Source organism: Vipera berus, assembly GCF_964194415.1.
Source record: "Vipera berus genome assembly, chromosome: 1".
Lineage (NCBI taxonomy): Eukaryota > Metazoa > Chordata > Lepidosauria > Squamata > Viperidae > Vipera > Vipera berus.
Window position 1 is genome coordinate 71,547,565 of NC_138202.1, and position 19,407 is coordinate 71,566,971.

General features: G+C 42.4%; 1 protein-coding gene across 1 annotated transcript in view; it reads right to left on the reverse strand.

Annotated features, from left to right (window-relative positions):
- Positions 1 to 19,407, reverse strand: part of PCNX1 (pecanex 1) — a 117,136-nt gene that overhangs the window by 63,415 nt on the left and 34,314 nt on the right. Inside the window, exon 7 of the mRNA XM_081315689.1 lies at positions 8,548 to 8,680. Coding sequence (XP_081171815.1) covers positions 8,548 to 8,680 — 133 coding nt within the window. The remainder of the gene's footprint in view (positions 1 to 8,547; positions 8,681 to 19,407) is intronic.

The window sequence follows — 19,407 nt, forward strand, 5'->3', positions numbered from 1 at the left end:
TCAGCTTATTGCCCCCAACAATCTGGGTCCTCATTTTACCTACCTCGGAAGGATGGAAGGCTGAGTCAACCTTGAGCCTGGTGGGATGCGAACCTGCACTAATTGCAGGCAGCTGGTGTTACTTAAGGAGCCATTAGCCCACTGCGCCACCAAGGCTCCTGTTATTGGTTTTATTTCAGTATCTTATTAAAGTATCATAACTGATTTTTAATCAGGCCATTGATGCATTTCATAAAATTCTCAAGTGCAGAGGAAAAATGATGATGGCAAGGGAACCTCATTTTGGCATGGGAACCCTTGGTAGAATTATTGGTGGTTCTCTAAACTCGGTTGTTTGCTTGCATATGTTTTTTTCTGCTTGATTTTGTGTCCAGTTAAACCCTGTGTCAACGCTGTGACAATGGATGTCCACACTCTGACAACTGAGATTCAGCAGCCATTTTACTTTTGCTTCTAAGTGCCTTTTCTGTTGTTTTAGAGTTTAGGATGTAGAAGAGGGGATGGGGTAAATGCTTGAGGGTTTATCTAGGCATAACAAATGCAGTAGTGTGGGAACTCAAGGATATTGTTGATAAGGTTTTGGCGGGCTGAAGAGCCGGAGGGAAAAGCCCGTGCTTTACGCTAATTGTGGGATGTGATTTCTGACAGCTTCTGTGGGGTGGGAACTGTAGCTTGTTACTTTGTATCTGGGGGGAGGGAATTTCAGTCTTGGGTTCAACTATGTAAATACCAATACTTTGTTTCCTAATGAAATGTTTTTTAAGGAAGAATTTTTTGCCTTGAAGTTCTTTTAACTGGTTTCATCTATCGGAACCATTGCACCCTACTTATATGGGTGTTGGCTGATGGAAAGAATGTGTTCTGACCTTTTTGTTTTCTTTTTAGTTTTTATTTTAAGTGTCTCTTGAATGGCGTGTAAATGTGGTTTATTTCTATGTTCTATTGATGGCTGATTTATCTGAATGTCAAGTTTCCAGGAATTCGCTAGGATTACTGGATTTAGCTTGGTCTGGGATGCTCATAGTTTACCAGCTGAAAGCATGGTTGAGTCTGTCCACGTGTGTGAGACTAAGGAGTTTTCATTTAGTTTTCTTACTGCTAGTTGGTGTTCATGGATGCGAGACTTCTGCCTGTCTGTCCTACATAATGACTGTTATAATCCTAGCACCGTATGTTATAGAGATCCTATTTTTTCTTCTTGGGACTACTGGGTCTTTTGGTTTAGAATGATTTGGAGGACTTTAGTAGGTCTCTGTGTTATGATGATGCCATGTAGTTGCAAATATCTGTTGGTTGCTTCTGAGATTTTTTTATGTATTGCAGCGTTGCCCTTTCATCACTTGTGTTGATTGTGCTGCAGCGGGTTGAGTGGCCAGGGAATTTTTGATAAAGTTGAAAAAATATACATTTCACTGAATGATGTTGCATAGGTTTTCTTTTTCTGGAGTGGCGTATTGCTGCAGTGTGTTTATATTCATCTGAATAATATGCTTACCCAGCTCGTATTTAGGGAGTTTGGGTTGTTACCGTATATACTTGAGTATAAGCCGAATTTTTCAGCCCACTTTTTGGGCTGAAAAACTCCACTTCGGCTTATACTCCAGTCAACAAAAAAAAAGAACTGTCCCTTCGTTCGGAACAGGCTGCTGAGAGAAGGGAGCGGCAGAGCCTTGCAGAGCTGGCGGCAGTCCAGCGTTGTTTCTCCCCCTCGTGCGTGCGTGTGTGTGTCAGACCCACGGGAATGGCTGGTAGGGAAGCGGCATTCCGGCATTCCCCCCCTTCCTGTGTGTCGAGCCCACGGGGCTTGACACACAGAGAAACGCAAATGCCGGACTGCCGCCACCTTTACTAGCCATTCCTGCGGGTCTGACACACACACACACACACACACACACACACACATGCCGCCGGGCTCGGCTCCTCGGCAGGAGGGGCAGCCCCCGCTGCGCCCCCTCCCCTCCCGGCCCGCAGCGCCGCGCCGCCGCCACTTCCTCCGGGCAAGTCGGGGGGGCTTGCGGGGCGAAGGCCAGGGGGCAGGCAGGGCGGGAGGGCGGCCGCGCAGCTCAGCGCCGCCCCGAAGCCACAGCCAGCCGCCGCTTCCCCCCCATCGCTCGCTCGCCCGCGCAGCCCCGAACTCGCCCCAACTCACCGCCAGCCGCCGCTCGCCCCCATTGCTCGCTCGCCCGCGCAGCCCCGAACTCGCCCCAACTCACCGCCAGCCGCCGCTCGCCCCCCATCGCTCACTCGCCCGCGCAGCCCCGAACTCGCCCCAACTCACCGCCAGCCACCGCTCGCCCCCCATTGCTCGCTCGCCCGCGCAGCCCCGAACTCGCCCCAACTCACCGCCAGGCGCCGCTTCCGCCCCATCGCTCGCTCGCCCGCGCAGCCCCGAACTCGCCCCAACTCACCGCCAGCCGCCGCTCGCCCCCCGCTCGCCCGCTGCCTCGCCCGCGCCGCCCCAACACCACAGCCAGCCGCCGCTCGCAGGCCTTTCCGCCTCCCTCCCCTTTGGGCAGCGCTCCGCCCGGCGCCTTCCCTCCCCCGCTCTCCGCCGCCTGGCGACGCGCACACTGGCGCAGCGGGGCTGAAAGGAAGCCGGTCCCTTCCCTTCGCTCCCCGCTTAGTGCCCGAGTCATGGCTGCTGACGGGGTGGATGAACGCTGCTGTCAGCGCCCAGTTCGGGCAATGTGACTCCGATGGCCCCGCCGTATTTCTCGGACAGCAGCCCGAGAGGTAAAAAAAACCCTCATCTCTCTCCCCAGCCTCGTCTCCCGGCACGTTGGCCCCAAACTCCCCATCGGGTTTCCCGGCGTCGCTGCCAAGTTCGAGGGGAGAAGAAGAAGAAGAGCGGGGCGCAGGGGTGGGGGTGGGGGCTGACGGAGCAGACGAGCTTGGGCGGCGGGGCAGAATTCCGCGGGTCGCTTTCGAGGCCGCGGGAGCGAACCGTCTCCAGTTCTTCCGTTTACTCCCGGCTTTAGGCAGCTCCAGGCGCGCTGGGGAGTGAATTTGGGGGCGGAAGGGGTGCATCTCTTTGCGCCCCCCAGGCCTCCCTAGCTGCTTTGTTGATGGCAAGGGAGAATTGGGGAAGGAGTGGGGGGCATCGGCTTGGAAGGGGGCGGGGACGCGGCTGCTGCGGAGAGGACTCCGCTGTCCTTGAGGCAAGGCTGAAGCTCCTGAGCCTTCTTCCCATTTGCCTGGCTCTCTGCGCTTCCCTCCTTTCCCTCCCCCCCCACAATTTTGCTGAATCAGGGGGCTTCTCTTGAGAAACGGGCACGAGGAGGGAAACAACGCTTGACTGCCCCCCCCCCACACACACACACACAAAAGCGGCAAAAGCGGGGGGGGGAGAGAAATGCCTTGTTCTCTCGTCTCAGCGGAGACTTGTTTCGGGGGATCCAGCCTCTGTCACACACACACACACACACACACAAGCGGCAAAAGCGGGGGGGGGGAGAGAGAAACGCCTTGTTCTCTCGTCTCAGCGGAGACTTGTTTCGGGGGATCCAGCCTCTGTCACACACACACACACACACACAAGCGGCAAAAGCGGGGGGGGGGGAGAGAGAAACGCCTTGTTCTCTCGTCTCAGCGGAGACTTGTTTCGGGGGATCCAGCCTCTGTCACACACACACACACACACACAAGCGGCAAAAGCGGGGGGGGGAGAGAGAAACGCCTTGTTCTCTCGTCTCAGCGGAGACTTGTTTCGGGGGATCCAGCCTCTGTCACACACACACACACACACACACAAGCGGCAAAAGCGGGGGGGGGAAGAGAGAAACGCCTTGTTCTCTCGTCTCAGCGGAGACTTGTTTCGAGGGATCCAGCCTCTGTCACTGGGCAGCTGACAGAAAGGGGCGGCAGAAGCTGCATCCCCCGAAAGAAGTCTTCGCCGAGAAAATGGGCGCTGAGATTTTCTCGGCGAAGACTCACCTTCTCCCATTCACCTTCAGCAGCTCCGCCAGGCCCGTCCAGTGCCCTGCTAGCAGAGCTTGACAAATGCAAAAGCTGCTTTGGTTAAACACTGGAAGGTTTAGTGATTAACCCACCCCACCCCACCCGGTCTTCTTGCTGTTTCTCCCCATCCTCACTCCTACCCACAGGGGCTCTCTGCCTCTTCTACTACTTTTTCTTTCTTTCTTTTTTGCTGAGGTGTGCCTCTCTCTCTCTCTCTCTCTCTCTCTCTCTCTCTCTCTCTCTCTCTCTCTCTCTCTCGTGTGTTATCTCGAACCAGATGGGATGGCAAAGTCAAATGCAAATGGGGATCTTGCAGATCTTGCCCTGCCATAGGGCTGGGCAGAGCCGGCAGTTAAAAATAGGATGCAGATAAAAGGAAAGGTAAGGAGGGGTTCAGGTTGAGAGGAGAGGCTGCGTAGCCTTAGTGTAACTCCTGTGTGGGCTGACTGGGTTGCCTCCGATGGGCTCGGACAGTGGAACAGAATGGAATAGAAAATATGGAATGGATTGGAACAGAACGTAGAACAGAACAGAACAGAACAGAACAGAATAGAATAGAATAGAAATATAGAAAGTGAATGGAATAGAATAGAATAGAATAGAAATATAGAAAGTTAATAGAATAGAATAGAATAGAATAGAATAGAATAGAATAGAATAGAATAGAAAATGGTAATAAGAATAGAATAGAATAGAATAGAATAGAATAGAATAGAATAGAATAGAATAGAATAGAATACAATAGAATAGAATAGAATAGAAATATAGAAAGTGAATGGAATAGAATAGAATAGAATAGAATAGAATAGAATAGAATAGAATAGAATAGAATAGAATAGAATAGAATAGAATAGAAATATAGAAAGTGAATAGAATAGAATAGAATAGAATAGAATAGAATAGAATAGAATAGAATAGAATAGAATAGAATAGAATAGAATACAATAGAATAGAATAGAATAGAAATATAGAAAGTGAATGGAATAGAATAGAATAGAATAGAATAGAATAGAATAGAATAGAATAGAATAGAATAGAAATATAGAAAGTGAATAGAATAGAATAGAATAGAATAGAATAGAATAGAATAGAATAGAATAGAATAGAATAGAATAGAATAGAGAATGGTAATAAGAATAGAATAGAATAGAATAGAATAGAATAGAATAGAATAGAATAGAATAGAATAGAATAGAATAGAAATATAGAAAGTGAATGGAATAGAATAGAATAGAATAGAAACATAGAAAGTGAATAGAATAGAATAGAATAGAATAGAATAGAATAGAATAGAATAGAATAGAATAGAATAGAGCTGGAAGGGACCTTGGAGGTCTTCTAGTCCAGCCCCTTGCTCAAGCAGGAGGACCTATACCAGTGGTGGTGAACCTATGGCACGCCTGCCAGAGGTGGCACTCAGAGCCCTCTCTGTTGGCACATGCGCCACCACCGCTGCCAGCAGCAGGTCCTTGTCGGTTGGTGGACTGGAAGAAAAGGGAGGGGGAAGCATTTTACATGCGTGCATGCGTGCACGGGGCCACGAGCAGGCACATGCTGCAAAGGGGGCGGGGCTAGTGCCTGCGTGATACTCACTAGCCCAGCCCCGTTCTCACGTGGTGCGGTGCCTTGTATCTGCACCCTACGGCGCGGCGGTTGGCGTTTTTGTGCCTTGCGGTACGGTGGCCCATTTTTTGCTCCCCCTTTTTTTTCGTGCCAGAGGCGGCACTCAGAGGCGCCTCCCTGTCCCCTCCCCCGAGGGCACCAGAATGCCGATGCTGCCTTGGCACTTTGTGATAAACAAGTGGGTTTTGGCTTGCGGTTTGGGCACTCGGTCTCTAAAAGTTTTGCCACCACTGACCGATACCATCTCAGACAGGTGAATGTCCAGTCTCTTCTTAAAAACCTCCAGTGATGGAGCACTCTTGATTTCTGGTGGCAAGCTGTTCCACTGGGCAGCTGAGAGAAAGGGGCGGCAGAAGCTGCATCCCCCGAAAGAAGTCTTCGCCGAGAAAATGGGCGCTGAGACGCCTCATTCTCTCGCTCAGCGGAGACTTCTTTCGCGAGATCCAGCCTCTGCCGTGCTGCACCGAGAGAACAGCAAGCCGCCCCATTCTCTCGGCGGAGCACTCCACCGCCCCATTCTCTCGGCGGCTTGCCACCCCGTTCTCTCATCTCAGCAGAGACGTCTTTCGGGGGATCCAGCCTCCAGCTGCTGCATTTCCCAGCCTCGGCTTATACTCGAGTCAATAACTTTTTCCAGTTTTGGGGGGTAAAATTGGGGGTCTCGGCTTATACTCGAGTCGGCTTATACTCAAGTATATACGGTACTTTGTTAATGATTAGTGTGGGTTGTTTTTTGATAAAAGTTGTATTTCTAATTTGCCATCATTTCCTCTGCTGCTGATGATATCCACACTATATAGTGTGTTGTTTTCTTCTTCCCTTGTGGAATTTTATTCCTTTGAAGATGTTGTTTGTTTCATGTGTCTTCTAGTTGTTCCTTTTTTATTATGACAAAGGTGTCGTCTACATACTGCATCCATACTTTTGATTGTATGTGTTGAAGTGCTAGTTTCTAGATACTGTCTCTGCTATAAAACCTGAAAGTGGTGGATTCTTTTCCTAGTTCTGGACCTACACGATATCACCATAGCACACAAACCAACCCCCCCCATCTTAAATAAACCAAAAGACACATTAGTCCAAGAAGAAAAAAACAGAAGCAATCTACAACATACAGTACAAGGACTATAACAAGACAGGCAGAAGATTAGGAGAGTGCACCAACTAGCAATCAGAAGGCAAAATGAAAACTTAATCTCATAATTAAACTAACAGACAGTATTAATCCTACTTTCAGTTGGGAAACTGTGAGCATTCTATACCAAGCCAAATTCAACAACACTAAGGAATTCCTTGAAATTTGGCATTCTGACAAATCAGCTATCAACAGACACATAGAGACAAAACACAATTACATACCATTCAAGAGAGACAAAAAAAAGCTAAGAAGTAAACAAAAAAGATCAAAACATATTCTTTGTAGCAAAAACATCCAGATAAGCAGGAATTAACATCAGGAAAACAATTAAGCAGAAAACAATACCCTAATCAAAAAACTACCAAGGAGAAAACCACATCCCCATCACACTGGCAGGGAAGCTACTATATATAAACAGGAGGCAAACCCCATATTCACTAGTACTGATGGTGCTACTTAATCAAGTAATGAAATCTCTGCAAACAAACAACCAAACTCAGAGAGCACCAAGGACTCCATAAATCTATCCTGAGATATATATTATATTGTGTTGGAACCATATGTAATTTCTTCCTAAAGCATTCTGTATAGGTTCCCCTACTCCTTCTTTAGATGCCTCTAATTTTCCATAATTTGTTAAAAATAAATTTGGAAGACGAAGTGGGAAAGTACAAAGAGGCAAATAAATTTACAACATGAAGTTGATGGGAGTATAAGAAAGATTTAACACTGTTAGATATGTCAGTGTTCTATTTTGATCATGCCCAATTCCCCCTGGTTCCAACTATATAATCTACAGATTTGACATGCAGTTCTCAATCCCCCCAAATTCTATGTTTATGTTTTACAAGAACAGAATAGCATTACTGAATTTTCCCGATTCCACCATTTGATTGCCAGCCTATTACACATAGTTCAGAGAGCCACTCAATCCGCACAAATAACTTAAAAGGGATGTCCAGAAGAAACTGTTAAGTGCGGAATGCTCTGGTTATCTATAGGCATCCAATCTAACAAACTGGTTTCCAAACTGGAAAATAGATCTATTTATAAAAATCCCAAGCACCTCACATGATGCTTTAGAATTTGAATATTTTTCCAACATGGCACCAGTATTTTTTTTCTCTTGACATTGTTTTTATGTGTATTCAATAGCATATACAAGAGAAAATCTGTATATGTGATATACAAACATTGAAGTTACAGCAGTGCTGCACAATTACAACTAATACTTATTTCAGATTTTACAATAGAAAATATTTTTATGAAATCTATACTACAATTAAGTCTGAGATTTATTATTTATTAAATTGCTTATTAAATATAATAGCTAACAGGTTTTAAAGCAGAAACATGGACTTAAGTTTTTTTAAAATTATATGATTTACATTTAAAGGCTAGATGGAGGTGAATATCTTATAATGTCTCCAAAAATATTAGACTACTTTAATATGTTTTGTTTTTTCTGCCCTGATAACTCATGAATTATTTAAAGCAATTTCTACATTGAATATATGTTGAAAAAATAATACATTGGGGGAAAATTAGAAACTTAAATGAAAGAGCTAATTTTAGATCAGTTTGTTAGCTGTCTTAGATGACTTTCAGTAGACTAATCATTTTGAAAAGATGGATGAAATAATGAACACCCTAGTGTACACATGCACAATTGAAAAAGTATCACAAATGCATGCAGTAACAGCTTAAGGAGTTTGATTGGTGGGGGTAAGGAGAGAAGGCAGAACAAAGCATGCCTACAACACCATTGGGAGTTGGGAGCAGTGATCAGCTGCATGCATGTTAGATACGGTGGAACACAAATACCATACCTGAGGGGAGAGCCGATGAGCAATGAAGGAGGGGTAGGGTTACTCCCTGCATTGTGACGGCGCCGTACTGCCTGACGCCTAAATGTGCTGCGTTCACGCCGAACTGTGACTGCTTCCTCATTGGCTTGTGCTGCTGCATCAAGATAGACCAAGTCAAATTGAACCTCAGACCAATAATGTTTACACCATCCAATGCTTTTCCCACAAATTGTTCTTTCTCCTGCAAATCAGTTGATCATTTTAGTTCACTGACAAATAAGAAACTATGACTATGGAATGGTCAGCTTAACAAGTATCCAGCTAAGGTTTTCCTGTTTCAAACAGTGGTTAAGTCAATTTAAAAAAATAATTTGATTCCACAAAATCAATATTTTAAGCACCTGCTGAGAATATATCTTAACTTCAAATAAAATTTAAAATTAAGTTATTTTTTAAATGGACCCCACAAAGGTTTCTTAAAAAGTTATAGGCAATCCTATACTTAAATTGAAATTGCAGGGTAAGAATGGGGGTGTGGGGAGAACCTTCAATCTCTCTTGATTCCATGAAAGAAATTTCATATTTCTTTGAATCTAGCTTTTACTTTGTCTAGATGTACAAAATGTAAGAAAAAAAATTTCTCGGTTGCTCTTTTTCCACTAACAAATGTAATTATGATATGCAAGAGAATGTGAACTATATAGGATCAAAGGTTTGAGGTCATACCATATAGAATCCTTGATGTTATTTTGTTTTTATTATGTGCCATCAAATCATTTTCAAGTTCTAGCAACCACACAATGATTTTTTTCTTCAGGACAGTCTATCCCTAACCTGTTCTTTCAAGTTTCCCAAATATTTCTGTTTTCTAGCAACTAATTAGCAAGCATACCTGTCCTGGAAATATATGGCATATATTTGGGAAATGTATTTCAAATAATTAATTTAAACATTGTACATGAATCTAAAAATATCTTCTTTAAGTCATAAGACTTGTAGAAACCCCATGAGAATCTGTGGTAATGAATTTATTCCACTGATTATCCTTGGGGAGGAGTGAAGAATAGGAAGTTCAAGTAACTGGGTTTTAAAATGTTATTGTTGGATGTTTCTGAAAATAGCTTTCTTGCCTTCCTAGGAACCAGTTATCTGACTCCTATAAGCTGATTCTGACGGATTCTGAAGAAGAGGGGATCACTGTTTTTAATATGTAATTATACTAAAATAGGTGTATATACTTTAGCTTTAAATTTTAACTGTCTTCTCAAACACATTTTAATAGTATTTACGGCTACATAAACTGAAATAAATAAAAGATTACTTTTGAAACCCCTACTGAATTCTACTTTTAAAAAAAATAACACTCAGAAGCAAAGGCCACTCTCATCAGACCAATGCAATTTCTTTACTGAAGGTTGTGTCCAACAATGGGAGAATAAAAATACAAAAATAATTTAAATGTTACCAAGCCAAAGTTCAGTATTAATCTTCTAATTGAGACACTGCTGAGTACTACAGATATCTACATTCTAGAATTCAGTTTTATTATTCTGTTTTTCTGCAATAGCTCAAGGCAATATATATATACCTTATTTTCATCACCATACCAATTTTATCCTCAAAACTAAAACAAAAATAGATTAGGCTAAAACTGTCCTAAGTCATCCAAGCCATGAAGAACTGAACTGGGTCACCTCCAATTCCAGTCCAATATTTTAATAATTGTATCTTAATGGCTTTCAGTGGTGGAGATCAGAAACCTCTGAGGGTGTTGATTAGCTTGGAGAAATGAGATTTGAGGCTCGTTCTGCTTACACTGAATTTTTAGACACTGCCTTCATTCACAAAAAATGAAAAACACAGTTTGATTTAGACAGAATGGCACTCAATAGTTTGTTGAACAAGCCATTGCACCTTGGAAAACACGGTTAACTATGAGTTTGTCATCTAAGCCATACACATACATAAACATCTTCAGTTTAAAGACAGCACATATTTCTAGTATATAACTGGCTTATCCTACAAGCAACCAGAATGGCATTTCTTAGAAATCATGTTCCATGGTTAGGTATATCATGTAAAGACTCCTCTTCCGACTTAGTCAAAACTATGTATACCCACGTTTAGTGTAGAACTAAACATAAGCTACCAGAAGGAATTATGCTTAATCATTTTGTGAACCAGAAGGGTTGTTTGCAGGCAATATCCACCAATAAAAAGAGCTACTGACACTACACTTTGTATTTTGGAAAATATATGCTATTGATGCAAAGAAAAACAAGAGAAATAAAATACACCAAAGAACTATCAAAATTGTCCTAAATTATGCAAGTATGACAGTGGTTATTACAAGACCCCTCCCAATCCTAATCATCAACCACCTGGATTAGACAGGGTTCGACACTACTGTATAGTATTTACAGTTTAACTAGGAATGAGAGGCAACATCCATTCTAAAACACTTTAAAACAGATGTGAAAATGTATCCAGATAATAACTTGAGGCCACAGGAATATGGATAACTGCTAGATGCTCAGAATCCTGGTGTGTTTGTTTTAAAAAGAAAAACCAACTGTTCACTATGCTAATTCACACTGCTAAATCACTGTAGCTATTTTAGTAGAGTTGATAGAGTCGACAGTTCATTTATCATATACTGTATTTCTATTAGAAAATTAGGATACAGCATTGCCACTGAATACTATCATTTAAATATTGGATGAACACAGTGGCTGGACACCATCAAAGCTGATAGCAGCCAGTGTATGGAAAAACTCAAAAAAGCAGTGCAAAATCAGATGTGGAGAGACCTGGCCCATAGAATCACCAGAAGTCGGAAACGACTGAATGGATAACATCCACATAATCAAATACTGGATTTGTCAAACAAGTCTTGCACTCAAATCTTCCAACTTAATAACTATTTTTCTCCTTAAAAAGTATGCTTTAGACTGTTTATCGCCCATTAATATAGCTTAGTTAAAAAGGAAATGAATAGCTGTATGTCAATAAACAAAACTTCATGGTGTCCACCCACATCACAATGTTGTACTAAGATCAGGCAGGCCTCAGAAACAAAGCATTTCTACCAACAACTGGAGTCATATACATCTAGCTTGGCATTCCTCTAACTATTAAGATGGTCAGTTCTCCCTGGTGATATAAAATACCAATATTTATTTGTTTGTTTGTTTCCAGGAATTTATTGAATTTCAAATGCTTTTATCATAAACTTTTGAAATTTCCTGTGAAAGTAAAAAGTACATACAAATTATATTAATTAAATAAGTATACATCATACTGAACACTGAAACATTTTATCTATTCTGGGTTTCCCACTCAGGCTATCATACTCATTATGCTACTGTTTTCTTCTTATTCCTTTGACAGGAAACAGGTAATAGATGGGTTTGTGCAAATTATATAAGCTTCTTTTAGATAAGAGTATGTCTTCTCAAAATAGATCATCACATTTGATTGGCAAGTTACGGTATGTTATATATATATCACATAACAATTTTTATGTCCTCTCAAAATAGATCGTATTTAATCCATGGTTTTTTCAACCATATTCATGAATCTTAACTAAATCTTACAAATATTTTAAAATTCAAATAGGTGAATTTTGTTCCAGATTTAGGTAAATTATTCATGAAGGCCTTTTGTTGCATTATTTCCCAGTCTTAATATTTTCTTCAAAGAAAATAGCAATTTGATGTTAATGTGAATCTGTGGTTTTACAAAAGCCATGGAGAGGGAGCAGATATAAAGAGGTAAGAAAGAAAATTATAAATTTTAAAAGCTGAATTCCAAGATATCAAAAAACATTATTGGTAAAGCATCTTCTCACTATGTAAACCTACAAAGTACAAAGAAAAAAGCCTATTTTAAAAAAGCAACTTTAGTTGGTTTTATTTTTTTGCAAAGTTGAGCATAAAATAAATTGGCATTTTATCTAGAAAATCATTTGTTTTGCAGCCAAGAATGAAGTTCATAATGCTACATTATTTTAAAATAGTGCTATCTTATATTGTTTCTTATATTTTATATTTACTTCTGTTCTTCAATCCATAAGCACACTCATTTTGATGTTTTCTTCCAGCCCTTGAATTTAAATATGCCAATAAGTTGACATCTACATTGCAAATAGAACCAAGAACATTTACAATTTGGAAAATAATGAAGAATATGGAAGTTCCATTACAAGTGGAGCAAGTATTGGAAACAATGTAACTACCGTATATACTTGAGTATAAGCCGAATTTTTCAGCCCACTTTTTGGGCTGAAAAATTCCACTTCGGCTTATACTCCAGTCAACAAAAAAACTTACCGAGGACTTGTGCGCGGCCGAGGCTTTGGTGCTTCCGGGATCGCGCGCACCTCTCCCAAGCCACCGTCGTCCGAGACCTGCCGAAGTTTGGGGAGGTTTGGGGAGGTGCGCGCGCACCTCCCCAAACGTCGGCAGGTCTCCGTTCCTCCGCGCCCTGCCTGCCTGCTTCTTTCCGCAGTGGAAAGAAGCAGGCAGGCAGGGCGCGGAGGAACGGAGACCTGCCGACGTTTGGGGAGGTTTGGGCGCCTCCCCAAACCTCCCCAAACGTCGGCAGGTCTCCGTTCCTCCTGCCGACGTTTGGGGAGGTTTGGGCGCCTCCCCAAACCTCCCCAAACGTCGGCAGGTCTCCGTTCCTCCTGCCGACGTTTGGGGAGGTTTGGGCGCCTCCCCAAACCTCCCCAAACGTCGGCAGGTCTCCGTTCCTCCTGCTGACGTTTGGGGAGGTTTGGGCGCCTCCCCAAACCTCCCCAGGTCTCCGTTCCTCCGCGCAGACCTGCCGACGTTTGGGGAGGTTTGGGCGCCTCCCCAAACCTCCCCAGGTCTCCGTTCCTCCGCGCAGACCTGCCGACGTTTGGGGAGGTTTGGGCGCCTCCCCAAACCTCCCCAAACGTCGGCAGGTCTCCGTTCCTCCTGCCGACGTTTGGGGAGGTTTGGGCGCCTCCCCAAACCTCCCCAGGTCTCCGTTCCTCCGCGCAGACCTGCCGACGTTTGGGGAGGTTTGGGCGCCTCCCCAAACCTCCCCAAACGTCGCGCAGACCTGCCGACGTTTGGGGAGGCGCCCAAACCTCCCCAAACGTCGGCAGGTCTGCGCGGAGGAACGGAGACCTGGGGAGGTTTGGGGAGGCGCCCAAACCTCCCCAAACGTCGGCAGGAGGAACGGAGACCTGCCGACGTTTGGGGAGGTTTGGGGAGGCGCCCAAACCTCCCCAAACTTCGGCAGGTCTGCGCGGAGGAACGGAGACCTGCCGACGTTTGGGGAGGTTTGGGGAGGCGCCCAAACCTCCCCAAACGTCGGCAGGTCTCCGTTCCTCCGCGCCCTGCCTGCCTGCTTCTTTCCGCAGCGGAAAGAAGCAGGCAGGCAGGGCGCGGAGGTCCGGAGACCTGCCGACGTTTGGGGAGGTTTGGGGAGGTGCGCGCGCACCTCCCCAAACCTCCCCAAACTTCGGCAGGTCTCCGGACGGCGGCGGCTTGGGAGAGGTGCGCGCGATCCTGGAAGCACCGAAGCCTCGGCCGCGCGCAAGTCCTCGGTAAGCTCCGGGCGGTCACTTGCTTCGCGTCTCCTGAGGGAAGGGGGGGGCGACTGGAGCGGGCGTGTTTCCTCGCCTGCTGGGCGCCGCGATTTGCCCGGGGAACGCGCGGGCCCCGAATGGCAGCGTGGAACGAGGAAGCGGACAGCCAGGGCTTCCCCGAGAGCCGCGGCCACACAGGGTATTCCTGTGTATTCAGGCTTGCAAAATGGCGGATCGAGCCTCTGCTGGCGGCAGAGGCTTGCAGAGCGCGGATCCAGCCTCCGCCGGTGGCGGAGGCTTGCAAAACGGCGCATCGGCTTATACTCGAGTCAACAACTTTTCCCAGTTTTTGAGGGTGAAATTGGGGGGTCTCGGCTTATACTCGAGTCGGCTTATACTCAAGTATATACGGTAAGTCTTGCAAATAAACCCAGAGTAGTTATTACCCTGCAAAAAATATTGCTAAAGCTGACAGGATAATGGGAGATTTGCATTTCTATGCTAAATACTATGGGGAAATAAAATCTGAATCTCTTTTCTTCTGAGAATACCACTTCATATACTTCTTTTATTCAACCTCCTACAATGTTTCACATTTCTAACTACTCCAGCAGGTTACAGAAGAATACAAAGTAACTCTTGTTGTACCTTACATGTCGACCCAAATTTAAATGGTAGCAGTTAGTTCCTAAAGTTTGCTTTTGGCAGATATGAATGGCAAATTGTTTATATAAAATAAGCCAATATAACCAATACTATGTGCATAAGGTATTAGTACTTTACAAACAGAAGATAAATTACAATATTTACCCAAAAGGAAAATTATTTTGAATTTAAGATGATTGAAACTTCTCTTGGAATGACAGAAAAATGACAGAAAAAGGTCATTTGATTCTGTTACCCTATTTCCAGCGAACATGTATTACTTTATAGTAAAGATAAATGAGGGTGGGGGAAGATTCTTCTTCCTATCGTATAAATATCAAGGCTTGTATTATAATGAATTCTGTCCCACTAATGTCATAAGAACTACACCACAAAATTGGTGTAGTTGGATCTTGTTTATATCCCCAGGCCAGTTCTGGAACCTTTGCAATTTACAACTTTATTATGAAGACCTCACCGCTGAGAATACTATAATTATTAATAATTGCTAAAATATGCATTACAACTTTCTTCACTTCTGAAATTAGAATTATTGCCTGCAATCTACTGGTAAGAAAGTTTAGTATGGCTAACCATAAATAATGAGCCTATTAGTCAGCTATTATGCTAGTGAATGATGTCGGATGAGAAAAGCTTTCTTTCTGAGAATTTATATCAAGAGAAGCTGGAGTAAACTTAATACTACACCAGTTGTTAATCATGACTATCACAATCTGATGAGTTCATGCGTATCATGACTCTCATGAGATCATGGAGATTTCAACTCCCAGCTATTTCAGTTTTAAAGCTAGATCTGGTTCATGTGTTTGCTAACAGTAATTTTAGTTCAAGTTGTACTTGACAAGCCCTTAATGACTCATGATAGAAAAAGCCACACAAAACAGTATAGGATTCTCCATAACCTAACTTGGCCTGTTAGCACTGTTACATTTGGATCCAATCAGCAAAAAAATAGAAATTGGAGGATCAAATTGAAGTTGATATTTTATTAGATGAATTCAGAAACAACTTAACTGGAGTAGTACTCTTAATAAATAAGACATGAGAAGAAAACATATATCATAAATGCAGAAAAATGCTCTTTTAAATTCAGTCTCTTTGCATTATCAATTGTGATAATTGTTAGAATAGCAATTTCCTAGTTCTGAAAAAGCTTAGAATGCACTTTATTCCAACGTGATATACTAAAATTTGGTCTGTAGTTCTTTTTAAAAAATAAACATTTTTTAAAATGATGCTAAGGACTAACAAATACGTCTGAAACACTACTATTATACGATTGTCTACAAAGAAAAACTGTTAATTTTTAGGTTATGTAAAGGCTTGGGAATCGTGATATCCTTCTAGTCCCCGCCATTTCAGTTTGCAATACAACTAATCAAACTATATTGCAAAGACAGTAACATTTCTATTTGCTATATCACTTTATGATAAAATAAAAATGAAAGAATAAGCCTTGACTGTGATAATGTAGTTTATACTTATATTTTGTTGAATTATTAGAAATATTTCAAAAGTGAAAATACAGTGATTGCCTTCCCATTTAACTGCAAATACTTTAAATATGAAGCATCAACTACTTTGGTAAACAAAGTGGGATAAAATTTAAACACACAAAAAGTCATTTGTAGATATAAACAGTGCCAGAAAATATAACTTATATCTATAGCTTATTTGTTGTAACTATAACATACTATAAATATAATATTGTATTGCCCTGTACACCGCCCTGAGTCCTTCGGGAGAAGGGCGGTATAGAAATAAAATAAAATAAAATAAATAAATAAATAATATGCTCTTCTATTGGTATAATGATCAATTAATATAACTGTTAACAGAAATCGCAAGAGAGAGGATTTCTGATAATTTATATTGACTGGCTGTTTACACAAACAAACAAACACACACACACACACACACAACCACACACACACACACACACAGAGAGAGAGAGAGAGAGAGAGAGAGAGAGAGAGAGAGAGAGAGAGAGAGAGAATATATATAAACATTTTATGATAATTAAACTCAAACAGCCAGTGAATATAACTTATCAGAAACCCTCTCACTTGCAATTTCTATTAACAGTTATATTAATTGGTCAAGTTATACCAATAGAAGAGCATATTATATTATTTATAATATACTAATAGTTACAACATATAAACTATAGTTATAAGTCACATTCGCTAGCATTATTTATTCTTGAAAATGTACAAGGTACTAGTGAGGAAATGCTTACAAACCAGAACTGTCAATTGGAGATGCTTTTCTTTCTGCCAGCCTACTGTTCTAAATTGTGTTTTGAACATTGGCAACTTTATATGAAAGTTCAGGTTTCTACGAAACATAATTTCTAAACTGGAAAGTGCTGATGCGCTTGTGAAGTGCTGCTACTACAGGCAGTCCTCAACTTACGATGATAATTGAGCCCAAAAATTTATGTTGCTAAGTGAGAAATTTGTTAAATGAGTTTTGCCCCATTTTACGACTTTTCTTGCCACATTTGTTAAGTGAATCATTGCATTGTTAAATTAGTAACACGGTTGTTAAGTGAACCTGGTTTTCCCCATTGACTTTGCTTGTCAGAAAGTTGCAAAAGGTGCTCAGGTGACCCAGGGACACTGCAACCATCATAAATGTGAGCCAGTTTACAAGTATCTGAATATAAATCACGTGACCCTGGGGATGCTGCAACGGTCATAAGCGTGAAAAAGGGTCATATGTCATTTTTTTCCAATAATGTTCTAACTTTGAACAGTCACTAACTGAACTGTTGTAAGTCAAGGACTACCTATACCAGGGGTAGGCAACCTTGGCTCTTTTATGACTCGTGGACTTCAAGTCCCAGAATTCCTGAGCCAGCCTGGCTGGCTCAGGAATTCTGGGAGTTGAAATCCACGAGTCATAAAAGAGCTGAGGTTGCCTACCCCTGACCTATACTAATAGACTTCAAACTTTCTTGAGTGTCAAGTATGTGTTACAAGTGACCTAAAGTAGAACCTCAATACACCTATTCAAGCAAATAGCTAACTAGCCCCTAACATGCTTAAAGAATCAAATAGCAGCCATTTGGGGGAAAGAAAAACCTCCTTGGTCTTCAGAAGCATGGGTCGAGTTAGTGAAAGGGCAAAGAGCTGGTTTCATTGTCCTCAAGAAACAAACATGGATCTTAAATCTTCTGAGTATATTGGAAAATGCTTTGGAAGAAATTAGTATCTGTTTAATACCTGTACTATTTCAGCATTAAAATATACATTGCAGCCATTTTCCACTGGAATATTTGCCAATGATGAAAGCAAAATAGGGATTGTTATATTATAGAAACCACACATATATTAAGAGCTAACTTATGGGACTTACAAAAAGGCTAGACAGTACCACACTACAAAAGAAAAGAAATCTGTCTTTTGTTCAGTCATGACACTAGTATAAAGAGATGCAATGGAAAAACTTAAAGGAAAGATGTTACACATATTTAAGAGCTTTAAGAAGTAGAATGCAAGTATGTTCAACTTTACCTCATTATTACAGATGAAACATGATAAAAGTATTAGACTAGATGACAAATATAAAGCATAATATACTTGGGTACCAATATGCCCCCCTTCATGGATTACTGCCTTGTCGTGGCGAAGGGGCTTGCGTAATTCAATGAAGCTATGAGCTATGCCGTGCAGGGCCACCCAAGACGGACAGGTCATAGCAGAGAGTTCTGACAAAACGTGATCCACTGGAGAAGGAAATGGCAAACCACTCCAGTATCTTTGCCATGAAAACCCTATGGACAGTACCAAAAGGCAAAACGATATGACGCTGGAAGATGAGCCCCTCAGGTCGGAAGGCGTCCAATATGCTACTGGGGAAGAGCAGAGGGCTAGTACTAGTAGCGCCAGAAAGAATGAAGCGACTGGGCCAAAGCCGAAAGGACGCTCAGCTGTGGATATGTCTGGTGGTGAAAGGAAAGTCCGATGCTGTAAAGATTTTTTCTCCATAGGAACCTGGAATGTAAGATCCATGAATCAAGGAAAACTGGACGTGGTCAAACAAGAGATGACAAGACTGAACACTGACATCTTAGGTATCAGCGAACTAAAATGGACAGGAATGGGTGAATTTAATTCAGATGACCATCAGGTATACTACTGTGGGCAAGAATCCTTCAGAAGAAATGGAGTAGCCTTCATAGTCAATAAAAGAGTAGGAAAAGCAATACTGGGATACAATCCTCAAAATGACAGAATGATCTCAGTTCGAATCCAAGGCAAACCATTCAATATCACAGTAGTCCAGGTCTATGCCCCAACCACCAGTGCTGAAGAGGATGAAATTGACCAGTTCTATGAAGCACTACAGCACCTTATAGAACTAACACCAAAAAATGATGTTCTTATCATCATGGGGGATTGGAATGCTAAAGTAGGAAGCCAAAAGATAACTGGAATAACAGGCAAGTTTGGCCTTGGAGTGCAAAATGAAGCAGGGCACAGGCTGATAGAATTCTGTCAAGAGAATACGATGGTCATAGCAAACACTCTTTTCCAACAACCCAAGAGACGGCTCTACACATGGACATCACCAGATGGTCAACACAGAAATCAGATTGACTATATGCTCTGCAGCCAAAGATGGAGAAGCTCTATACAGTCAGTAAAAAC